Source organism: Populus alba, chromosome 18 (genome assembly GCF_005239225.2).
Source record: "Populus alba chromosome 18, ASM523922v2, whole genome shotgun sequence".
NCBI classification, from domain to species: Eukaryota; Viridiplantae; Streptophyta; class Magnoliopsida; order Malpighiales; family Salicaceae; genus Populus; species Populus alba.
In genome coordinates this window covers 9,219,575-9,231,616 of record NC_133301.1, presented here as the reverse complement: position 1 = coordinate 9,231,616, position 12,042 = coordinate 9,219,575, and the positions used below count along the sequence as shown (strand labels likewise).

The window sequence follows — 12,042 nt, the reverse complement described above, 5'->3', positions numbered from 1 at the left end:
TGTTTGTTATGTCATTGGTGGAAAGGTTGTCCTATAAGATAGTTATTTGTGAGATAGAATGGCTAGGCCATGAGATTTGGTGTAGAAGCCAAGATGGAAACTTTATTTAGTGGTGCATGCTTGGGAAAAATAGTCATTAGCGAGTGAGTAGGTATTTTCTAAGGAGACAATGTAAGGGAGATAGTCATTTGTGTGAAAGGATTGCTTTTATAAGCTCGTCATACTAATAAAAATGATAGGTTGAGGATTTTTTTATTATTATATTATGTGCTTGGTAAGGTAGTCATATAGATGTTTGTGGCTTGATAAGTGAGAAAAAATGAGAGAAGAAGAGAGAGTTTGGTTGGGCTTGCTAGGAGAGGGTTCAATTGGGCCTTTTTTTAGGAGGGTATGGTTGGGCTTCCTTCGAGGAAGTTTTAATTAGCCCTTGAATTTCTTTTCCTTTCTTCCTTCCTTTCTAGGCCTCAATTAAGCCTTCTTCCCCTTGCTTCTTGTTTCTTCCTTTTTCTCTTATTCCTCCCCTCTTAGCCTCAATTACACTAGTAAAGGTTTAATTAGGTTGTCTGGTCTTATTTGGATCTAACATCTTCTTCTTTTTTTTGCAACATCATTTTCCCCTAATATTTTTAAATATATTGTGTTTGAAAGACTTAATTAGTTGAACCAAGATAAGATAAAATATTTATTGTTTTATATTTGTCATGTTACCGGACTTGTTCGTCCCTAATATATAACTTGTCATGAGAAGTATCCTAAATTAAAGAATTATTAGGAGAGGAAGTTTAGTGATAATATAAGAAGTTGAGTCATTGATTATTTTGTCTTCTATGTTATTGATGGAAAGATTGTCCTAAGAGATAGTTTTTGGTGATAAGGGGTGGTTAGGCCTAGAGAATTAGTGCAAGAGCTAGGTGAGGGATAGTCATTGGTGGAAAGGATGAACATTTTCAGACAAAGATGAGAACTTTTATATTGTGATGTGTGCTTGAGAGGGATAGACATTGGCAAAAAAATAAGCATCTTATAAGAAAACAAGGTGGGAGAGATAGTCATTGGTGTGAAATGATAGCTTTTATAGACATGTTATATTGTCAAATGAGATAGGTTTTGGGATTTTTCACTATGGTGCATGTCTAAAGTGTAGACTTATATTCATGTGTTGCTTGATAAGTGAGAGAGTGGGTGAGAAAGAGAGAGAGTTCGATTAAGTTCATTTGGATAGGGTTCAGTTGGACTTCCTTGAAAAAGAGTTTAGTTGGCCTTTGTATTTCTTTCTTGTTTTGCCCTTTTTTTTAGGCCTGAAATCCTTTACCTTCCTTTTTCTTTCTTCACCCCCCTGGCCTCGGCTGGGCCGGTGAGAGTTTAGTTGGGTTAGTTGGGTCACTTGGGTCACTTGACCTAGATTGGATGTGATTAAGTTCATTTGGAGAGGGTTCAATTGGACTTCCTTGAAAGAGAGTTTAGTTGGCCTTTGTATTTCCTTCTTGTTTTGCCCTTTTTTTTAGGTCTAAAATCATTTACCTTTCTTTTTCTTTCTGCACCCCCCTGGCCTCGGCTGGGCCGGTGAGAGTTTAGTTGGGTTAGTTGGGTCACTTGACCTAGATTGGATGTGATTAATTTCATTTGGAGAGGGTTCAATTCGACTTTCTTGAAAGAGAGTTTAGTTTGTCTTTGTATTTCTTTCTTTTTTTACCCTCTCTTTTTTTTGCCTGAAATCCTTTATCTTTCTTTTTTTTTTTTTTGCACCCCCCCGGGGGCTGGCCAGTGAGAATTTAGTTGGGTTAGAACACTATTTTTTTTTTTCATCATCCAACTAAATATTAATACTTAGCAAATAAAATAAAAAAAAGTTCTTAAAACAAGTAAAACTTTTCGTTACGTGGAGAAGCATAGAGATGGCGATAAGCACGAAGAAGGAAAGAGTGTAGAAGGATATTGAGAGTTGAGCTAGAGACAAGAATTGAGAAGAGACAAGTACGTAGAATGAAGGGGAAAAAATAGCTTAGATGAAGAGAGAAAACCGGCATGGGTAAGGGGAGATAAAACCTTGATAAATATGCACTTTTAAGTACTAATCATTGGCCTTTGTATTTCTTTCTTGTTTTGCCCTTTTTTTTAGGCCTGAAATCCTTCACCTTCCTTTTTCTTTCTTCACCCCCCCAGCCTCGGCTGGGCCTGTGAGAGTTTAGCTGGGTCACTTGACCTAGATTGGATGTGATTAAGTTCATTTGGAGAGGGTTCAGTTGGACTTCCTTGAAAAAGAGTTTAGTTGGCCTTTGTATTTTCTTCTTGTTTTGCCCCTTTTTTTTAGGCCTAAAATCATTTACCTTCCTTTTTCTGCACCCCGCGGCCTCGATTGGGCCGGTGAGAGTTTAGTTGGGTTAGTTGGGTCACTTGACCTAGATTGGATGTGATTAAGTTCATTTGGAGAGGGTTCAGTTGGACTTCCTTGAAAGAGAGTTTAATTGGTATTTGTATTTCTTTCTTGTTTTACCCTCTTTTTTTTTTTGCCTAAAATCCTTTATCTTCCTTTTTCTATCCCCCGGGCTGGGCTGGTGAGAGTTTAGTTGGGTCAGAACACTCTATTATTTTTTTGTTTCATCATCCAACTAAATATTAATACTTAGCAAATAAAATAAAAAAAGTTCTTAAAACAAGTAAAACTTCCCGTTACGTGGAGAAGCATAGAGATGGCGATAAGCACGAAGAAGGAAAGAGTGTAGAAGGATATTGGGAGTTGAGCTAGAGACAAGAATTGAGAAGAGACAAGTACGTAAAATGAAGGGGAAAAAAATAGCTTAGATGAAGAGAGAAAACCGGCATGGGTAAGGGGAGATAAAGAGAGTTGACTAATATTTTGATTTTGTTATGCACTCTTTTAAAATACTATATTTGTTTTTTAGGAAACACACCTCTTGTTGCAACTAATGGCCAACGCGCGCATGATATCTAGCGGCAGCCCTCCTCTACCTCCCATAAATATTGCCTCCCATTTTGTGTTGAAACCACCGAATCTGTAACATAGAATTACTTCTGGGTGGCGAGAGAGAGAGAGAGAGACAGAGAGAGAGAGATGGGTAGTTATATCGAAGAAAACTCTGCTTCTCCAGTCAAACTGCCAACGATAAAGTTCACCAAGCTATTCATCAATGGAGAATTTGTAGATTCAGTTTCAGGTTTGTTTCTGTACCTCTCTCTATCTTTCCCAATCGTACTGAATCAGTCGTACGCGCACACACGAGTATTCTTGCCTGATTCATTCACCTAACCTTTTCACCAGTAGCATTTATGATGGAATTTTCCTTGTGTCCTCTTTCCAAAATCAACATCTTCGCTATAGGCCTTCTCTTTCTTCATGTTTTAACATGAACAGCAGGCTAAGTAATATATCTGTTCATCGTCCCTGTCTTTGGCTCCCCATCGAGCACGATTCGGTGTTAGCTTATGTTGTTTGTTAGCCATGAAAAAAGATGTCTCGAAATGAAAATCATAGTTTTTCTCACCATAGACTCTCTCAAGGAAAGAAAAAATCCAATCGAAAAATGAAACAATTTTCTTCACTCTATCACTACAAAATGGCAGCAGCTGGAAAATATTATCGTCATTTCATTTACTGATTCCATCTGGGCTAAATGTTAGTACTGTCAGTTTCTTTGTAAAACAGCTATCTGTGTCTGCACAACGTAACTTACCTGAGAACATTATAATATTTGACGAATTTTTTAATTTATTTTGTACTTTAAATTTTTTTATTAAAAAGGAGGAAATATCTATTTTAAAAAATATTTGTTAAATAAAAGTCTTGAATCATGGTGCGAATAAATTTTTACATCAAGTTGGCACTGTGACTCATGATGGCCCGCACAATAATCATATAATATAAAAGGGGCACCAAGAACTTAATAAAAACATATGGATTGCTTGTCAGTTTGTGTATAGTTGCTCTAATATTTTTTTGTCGAATAATTGATTTAACAATGCATGATATTTTATGATATAAACTTTCGTATCCACTGACGCGCAGTGAATAAGACAGCTAATATTATAAAGTACAATTAACACTGGTAAGAATATTTTATTTTCAAATTTTTCATCTTAACCTTGATCGACTAGGTGAAAAGGTTTTTTTTTTTTTTAATTTAAATACAATTTTCCAGGTAAAACTTTCGAGACGATCGACCCAAGAACAGGAGAGGTTATAGCTAGAGTTGCAGAAGGAGACAAAGAGGACGTGGATTTGGCTGTGAAGGCTGCCCGCAAGGCATTTGATGACGGTCCCTGGCCTCGCATGTCTGGTGCTGTACGTAATCCTAACTAACACTCATCTATTTTTCTTTTTCTTTTTTTCTTTTTTTATCTAAGCTATACATTAAAAAAAAACTAAACGTTTAGATAAATTATTAAATAAAAGATATATTATTCTAATTCGCCATCTATTTTATTCTAGCCCCTACGGTCTGAAATTGATTGCGTGATTCGCAGTGCTTTGAAATTAGTGTAAAAGTATATTGACGAATTCGCTACAGTTTTCAACTCATGACATAACACGCATTTCTAAGTCATAATCTACAGTTAGATTATACAATTCAACCAATTTTTAGAGACTTATTTAATAATTTATGGTTTATATTTTTTTTATTGAGAATTTGTTGACCATTACACCTATCTATTTGAAAGTATTATTATTGTTATTTTTTAAAATGTATTTCATGGTGAAATGCATCAAAAATAATTTTTTATATTATTTTTAAAATTATTTTTTAAATCAGCGCATCAAAACAATCCAAAACATAAAAAAATTATTATTATTTTTTTAAAATAAACATGGATATAACTATTTTTTCAAAACGTTTCTCTTCCATTAAATAACAATAATAATCAAATAAATTATAAAATCATTAAAACTCAAATTTAACTCATTGAAATAAGTCATCATATACATTATTTTTGCACCATTCATAAGTACTAAAATTTAAAATATTTAGAAATACAGCTAATATGTTAAATAATTAATTAATTTTTTAATTTAAAATAATTTAATTTGTTTTTAGGTGTATACTAGTAGCAGGTAATAACTATAAATTAAAATTACTGCGAACTAGCATATGAAAAATTTAATTTTAAACTTAATTCAAATTCAAGAAATTTAGTTTTGTTTTTTTTATTTGAAATTTGAAATTTTAAAATAAGTGATGATGTTAACGAGAATGAATTTAAGATTCATATGGTATCGATATTGGAGTTGTTTCTTTAGGTTTTTGCCTTTTTATTTGAAAAATCTTGTTGTTGCATGTTGATTGGTACGTACGCACACACGTAGTCCTATATATGTTAATTTGTTTTTATTTGAAACATCTTGTACGCGAGCACACACACGTAGTCCAATATATGGTGTTGGCTTGTGACACGTGGCTAATGTCAAACATGAAAAAAGAGGTGACATGATGAGCCACGACTCTACTCTCTAGCGCAGCGTATATTAGGTTGTCTAAAAGGATTGGCACACTTGCAGATGATGATCTTGTATGTACTCTATTTTTAAAAAAATTAATAATCTAGTTTAAAACAAAGCATTAAAAAAGTGGTTTGTATTTTTAAAATTAATTATTTTTTCAGATTAAAATTATTTTTTATAAAAAACAAATATATATAAAAGAGTGATCAATCTATTATTATTGTATACTTAGACTCATTTTACTAAGAATTAGAATAATATAATATTTAAAAAAAAAATTACCGAATTAACTGTTTTGAGATAATAGGATTCTTTTCACAAAATTAATTATTTATGACAGAAAAATAATTAAAGATAACTCAATTTTTTCAATATTTGTAGTACAATACAATGATTAAATTATGTTTAGAAGCAAAAAGTTTTAAATTAACATCTACAGCTTTTTTGAATTTTTATTTTTTTAAAAAAAATAATATAACTAAATTACTTTTAAAAATAAAAATCTTTGAAATGGCATTAATTAAACGGGTATTTAAGAGCTTTTTGAATTTTTTACTTTTTTAAAAAAATGATAATATAACTAAATTACTTCTAGAAATAAAAATCTTTAAAATGATATTTAGGGAATTTTTTTATATTTTTATTCTAATTTTTTTTAGTTAGAATCAAGTTAATTAAAAAATAATTTAATATTTTAATAAATATAAAATATTATTTAAAAGCAAAAAGTGTTGCACTTGCTAGCGAATAAGGCAAAGATTCTTGTTCTTTGTATATAAGTTTTATTTTATTATATTATTTTTTAAAACATTGATTGTCGGTTGTTAATGTTATTTTGGAGAGAGAAAGATGTGAGACAGCATGTGGTTTGTTGTTCCCATAACTTCTCTCTTAGTCATTTCATCTTTTTTTTAGAATTTTTTAGTTCCCGATTATATAAAGTACAGGGAAAGTGAAAACACCATCAACCTATGTAAGAGTTTTTTTTTTTTTTTTTAATATCTCTAATTAAATTGTTTTTACTAGTTCTATTTAAAAAATAATAACATTATGATAATTTTTTAAAAAATTTAATGATATTTATTTTTTAAAGAAAAAATTTATTTCTTAAGAAATTCATTTGTTTTTTAAACAAATTTCTCAATTTAAATTATGTCTTTAACAGTATTTTTATTTCAAATAATTTTATTGTCAATATAAAATAATAGTTTAATCTCGCAATTGACAAAACCACATATAGTAAAGAAACAAATTATATATTTTATAACCATTTCAAATTTTAAATTGAATCTTATACATTCATGTTGGCCTTTTTCATGGACAGATTTTAGATTCATTTATCAATTCTTCGTAACAATTTTGTTTGTTATATTCAATTTTTTTTTATAAAAATAAAAAATGCTGCTACTTTGTTACTACTAAATATTAATAAAAAAATAAAAATTAAATTAAATAAATAAGACAAAAAAAGCTAAAACAAGAAGAGTGTTCATTTTACTATTTTGTTACTATTCATAAAATCTTAGAAGATTATTCATGTCATTATCGTGCTGTGTATGCTCTCAGCATATATGATGTGCCACAAACTTATTTTTACATTACATTAAATATCATAATTGCAAAATAAAATTTCAAGATATAGTTAAAAGGTTATTGAAAGAATAATCACCAACATTAACAAAAAAAAAAAGGTTTTTTTTTTTTCATTTGCACTATTCAAGAGGCATGTTTTTCTACACTTTGATCCCTATAATTTTCATACCTTTCATATCAAGCATGAAACTTTATTTATATTACATTTTAGTTCTTTATAGTTGAGAGAGGTAAGAGTAAACTTAAGGGGAAAAAAAAAGGAAAAAGAAAGCTTTCGTTCGACCTCATTTTAGCTACCAAAACCATGATCTTGATGTTAATGAATTTTTTTTGGAAGAAGAAATTTCGATTAAGGTAATTTGATCCTTTAATTATACCCAAAAAATAGATTGAAAAAAAAAAAAACATGCACTCCGGCTTGGCTCAAGTCCAAGAGCACCTGGCCTTACATTACAGGTTATAGAAAAAAAAAAATGATATTTAATGTAATGTGAGTGGAATTAAAACCAGGTTATAAACTAAAAATTTTGTGAAAAGGATAGATTGCAGATGAAGTGGAGCGCTATAAAGCAGAGGTTTATTTGGAAATTTACATTTTCGACATTCAAAATATGAGGCAAATGGATTCGTAACAAATAAACAAGAACGCATATTTTTATACACAACAATTCTGTTTATGGGTTGGTGCGATGCTAACAGGAAGGATGATCTTGTTTTGTTCTTGAAATGTGACCTGCAGGAAAGAGGAAGGATTATGATGAAATACGCAGACATAATTGATGAGCATATAGAAGAGTTAGCTGCACTGGACGCCATTGATGCTGGGAAGCTGTTTAGCTGGGGCAAAGCTGTGGACATTCCGACTGTAGCACGTCTAATACGTTATTATGCAGGTGCAGCTGATAAAATTCATGGAGAAGTGTTGAAGATGTCCCGCGAGCTTCATGGATACACGCTGCGTGAACCCATCGGTGTTGCAGGGCATATCATTCCCTGGAACTTCCCTAGCTCCATGTTCTTTATGATGTCAGCCCCCGCCTTAGCTGCCGGCTGCACCATGATTGTAAAACCAGCCGAGCAGACACCTCTTTCGGCTCTATTTTATGGTCATCTAGCCAAGCAGGTAAGCTTGGCAAGCCGTTATTGTCTTTTGATGCAGAGCTGTAATATTCCTCACCGGCTCTCTTATAACCCTGTAATAAGCGAGATTGATTCTGCAGTGCCCTCATTAAAGTTCTTGGAGTAATTTGCTTACGTTTATTTTATTTGATAATGAATCAGGCAGGAATGCCTGATGGAGTGATCAATGTAATAACGGGATATGGACCCACGGCTGGTGCTGCCATTGCATCTCATATGGACATCGACAAGGTGATGTCTAGCTAGCTAGTTGGGTCACTTGATATTATTTTTTTGTTTGATTTTCAAGAAATTGGAAAGGATTTTAATTATTCTCTACGAGCTAAATGTTGAACCTTGTATCTGTGTCCTGGTCTTTTCAGGTATGTTTTACAGGGTCTACCGAAGTTGGACGGAAAATAATGCAGGCTGCAGCAACAAGCAACTTGAAACAAGTTTCACTTGAATTAGGAGGCAAATCACCTCTCCTAATTTTTGACGATGCTGATGTAGATAAAGCTGCAGATCTTGCTCTCCTTGGCATCCTGTATAACAAGGCAAACATGTTTCCCTTTGTGTGATCAACTCAATGATGAATTCAGATTAAAATGCAGAGTGCTAACCTTTTTGCTTGGAGAGTGATAATCAACTTCCTTGCATTCATATTTCCAGGGAGAAATTTGCGTGGCGAGTTCCCGTGTTTTTGTTCAGGAAGGGATTTATGATGAATTTGTAAAGATATTGAAGGAGAAGGCAAAAAGATTGGGTAGTTGGGGATCCTTTTGATCCAAGGTCTCGCCTAGGTCCCCAGGTAGGGAATGATCATGGATCGATGCATGAGTTTCTTTTTTTTTTTAGAATATTTAAAAAGCTCGCAAGCCCCTACTTCCCACACAAATTCGTAATATGTGTTTCTTAATTATGTTCAGGTTGATAAGCAGCAGTTTGATAAAATTCTTTCGTACATCGAGCATGGAAAACGAGAAGGGGCCTCTTTGCTAACAGGCGGTAAACCTGTAGGCAAGAAGGGATATTTCATTGAGCCTACAGTTTTCACAGATGTTAAGGTAAACTTCCTGAATCATAAGTTCTTATGAACCTTCGTTTTACTAATTCTTAGCGACAAATTGCTCAGGAGGAGATGATGATAGCAACAGATGAGATTTTTGGACCGGTAATGTCACTCATGAAGTTCAAGTAAGTACACTACTCGGTCATTAGTTTCTGCTTTCCCATGAATTAGGAAGGAAAATCCATGAAGCACTTGCTGGTAAATAAAAAACTATTTCACCAGCCTTTTCCTGTTAGAGAAACAACTAAATATAAACAAGCGTACAGGCAATTTTCGACAGAATCGTCAAGAACAGAGATGCTCTTGACATCTGTTTTGTCAACACGAACGTTGTCATATTGGAACATCTTTTCTCGTGTCTTTTTTGCAGGACAATTGACGAGGCAATCAAGAAGGCAAACAACACAAAATATGGCCTTGCAGCTGGTATTGTTACCAAGAACTTGGATGTAGCTAATACTGTGTCGAGATCCATCCGCGCAGGCACCATTTGGATCAACTGCTACTTCGCGTTTGATCAAGACTGCTCGTATGGAGGATACAAGATGAGTGGATTTGGAAGGCATCTTGGAATTGAAGCCCTTCATAAGTTCCTTCAGGTCAAGTCTGTTGTGACCCCCATATACAACTCTCCTTGGCTATGAATAAGATGAACGGGTGGTTCCGGTCAAGCTTCATCGGAGGAGCTACTCATGTGTCGTGTTTTCCTTCTCTTTCTAAATGAATAATTCAAAAATGTATCGTCTTTCTTCTCCGCCGCCGCGTTGTACCAAATAATATTAGTTCGTAAGGTTTCCTTCAGCGACTTCCAAACTGTGCAATAACCATTTTTCTGAGAACATGCTTGGTCTCCTCAGTAGTTCCTCATTTTCTAATAGCGTCAACGACTCTATTTAAATCCATTTTATTATGTCTCAATCTTCTAAGAAAAATTAAAATTTATCTAACTCATTAAAATTTATAAAAAATAATTTAAAACTTTTGGTGGATGGCCACCGTCACCAACGTATTGGGATATTGCATAGGGTGTATTTGAATATGACAAACAGTACGAGTGAATGTCTCCAATAATTAATAAACACCATATTTTATATATAAGAAGGACTCTCAGGGGAAACGTTTGAAACCATAGGCCCCAGAACAGGAATGCCACAGCGAGAATTGCGGGAGGAGATAAAGAGGATGTTGATTTCTGTGAAGGCTGCCGTCATGCTTTTGAAAGTGGCTCGAGGCCCCAATTGTCCGGAGCGGTATGCGCTTAATTATATCTTTCTCTAATAAAATATATGCGAGCATGCTCAAGTGCATGTATACTTTCGGTTGTAGAAAAAAGTTAATCTTTTTTAAAAAAACAATATTTTTTACCGATTATTGTTGGGACCATATTTCTAAAATAGTTTAATTGGAATGTGACTCGCCTTGATACTCGTTTCTGGATAATTTTTTATGAAAAAATTAATGAAGATAACCCGACTATGTAGCTCAATTTACAACCCCTTAAATATATAATAAAGTAATTTGATTTAGTGTTGATGTTGAGATGGTGGACCTGAGAGACAAAATAAATATTCTTGAACAGTTGTTGTCAACCTTCACCAGTATAGTTCATCTTGTTGCCCACTTTGTTCCAATAAAGATCCTCATTCTCTTCCTCATCCTACAATTTATATCTACTAGAGAAATTGTATTCAATAATATTTTTAAATTAATAATAAAATTTTGATTTTTTTTCTTTTCTTTTTTTCTTTTTAATTGTTTTCATTGTTTTGTTTATTATAATATTTTTAAAAAACATATATTAAATATAATAGTGACAGAATTACCGATGAACTTTAAATCATAGACAAAACAAATGATGAAATAAATCCCTCGAAAAGTTCTAAAAAATTGAAAAAGAATTACAAGACTTTATCACTAACAACTAAAGATTAAATAAACAATAGACTAAAATCCTATAAAAAATTCTAGAGAGTTGAAGAAAAAATACAGGACTTGTCATTATTAGATATAAATATCTAATGGTTTAATTCTATCTAAAGCTAATAAGATTAAAGCTAAAATCCTATAACCAAACTCAATTTTAACATATACCAATTGATTTTTATGATGATGAATTCATTTAGGTATTATGAAATAAATATTCATTCCATCATCTTTAGATTGAATAATGTTTTTATCAAATACACTTTATTATTTATCGACAGCTTCTCATACATACTAGATAGAGTTATTATCAGATCCATAATGGTCCTTTCTTTTATGATACTATATGAAACTTCCTTGATAAAGTTAGGTAGGTAACACCTAAAACTTGTATAATTAGAAGGTTTTATTTTATTTTTCCCCTCCATCTTTTCCATCATTTTCCCTAATAAAGAAAGATGAAGTTCTACTTATAGAGACAGTATTGAACATGTATTCTCCAATACTTAAAATACATGCCATCAATTTTTTTTAATTCCAGCAGTCTTTACTTATTTTCTAATTATTATTTCCTCTTACACTAACTTTAAGTCTAGTTTGGACAATTAGACTTTGTGATTGTATTCAAAATGATCAAGTTAGTTAGGAACTAGTATGAAATTATCAAAATCAAACTTCAGAGGACTTAGACCTTATCAAAAGAAATATATCCTTATTGATGGATTAAATTAAGAAATAACATAGGTAGCATGTACTCTTAGTCATATTATATTATCACCTTATACAAGGGATAATGTGACAAACACATGGTAAATGACGAGACCATCATGCTAACATGACTGGTGATGTGTGTAACAGCATTTTTGGTGTTGTGGTGAGA

At 32.5% G+C, this 12,042-nt stretch overlaps 1 protein-coding gene across 1 annotated transcript; it reads left to right on the top strand.

The window, feature by feature from the left end:
- Positions 1 to 2,919: 2,919 nt before the first annotated feature.
- Positions 2,920 to 10,078, top strand: LOC118054143 (aldehyde dehydrogenase family 2 member C4). Its single transcript, XM_035065603.2, is given in 10 exon segments — positions 2,920 to 3,176; positions 4,158 to 4,300; positions 7,788 to 8,171; positions 8,330 to 8,419; positions 8,551 to 8,724; positions 8,840 to 8,923; positions 8,925 to 8,978; positions 9,097 to 9,234; positions 9,303 to 9,364; positions 9,610 to 10,078. Coding segments are annotated over 10 exon segments (1,506 nt in total). The 5' UTR covers positions 2,920 to 3,073; the 3' UTR covers positions 9,884 to 10,078.
- Positions 10,079 to 12,042: the final 1,964 nt, after the last annotated feature.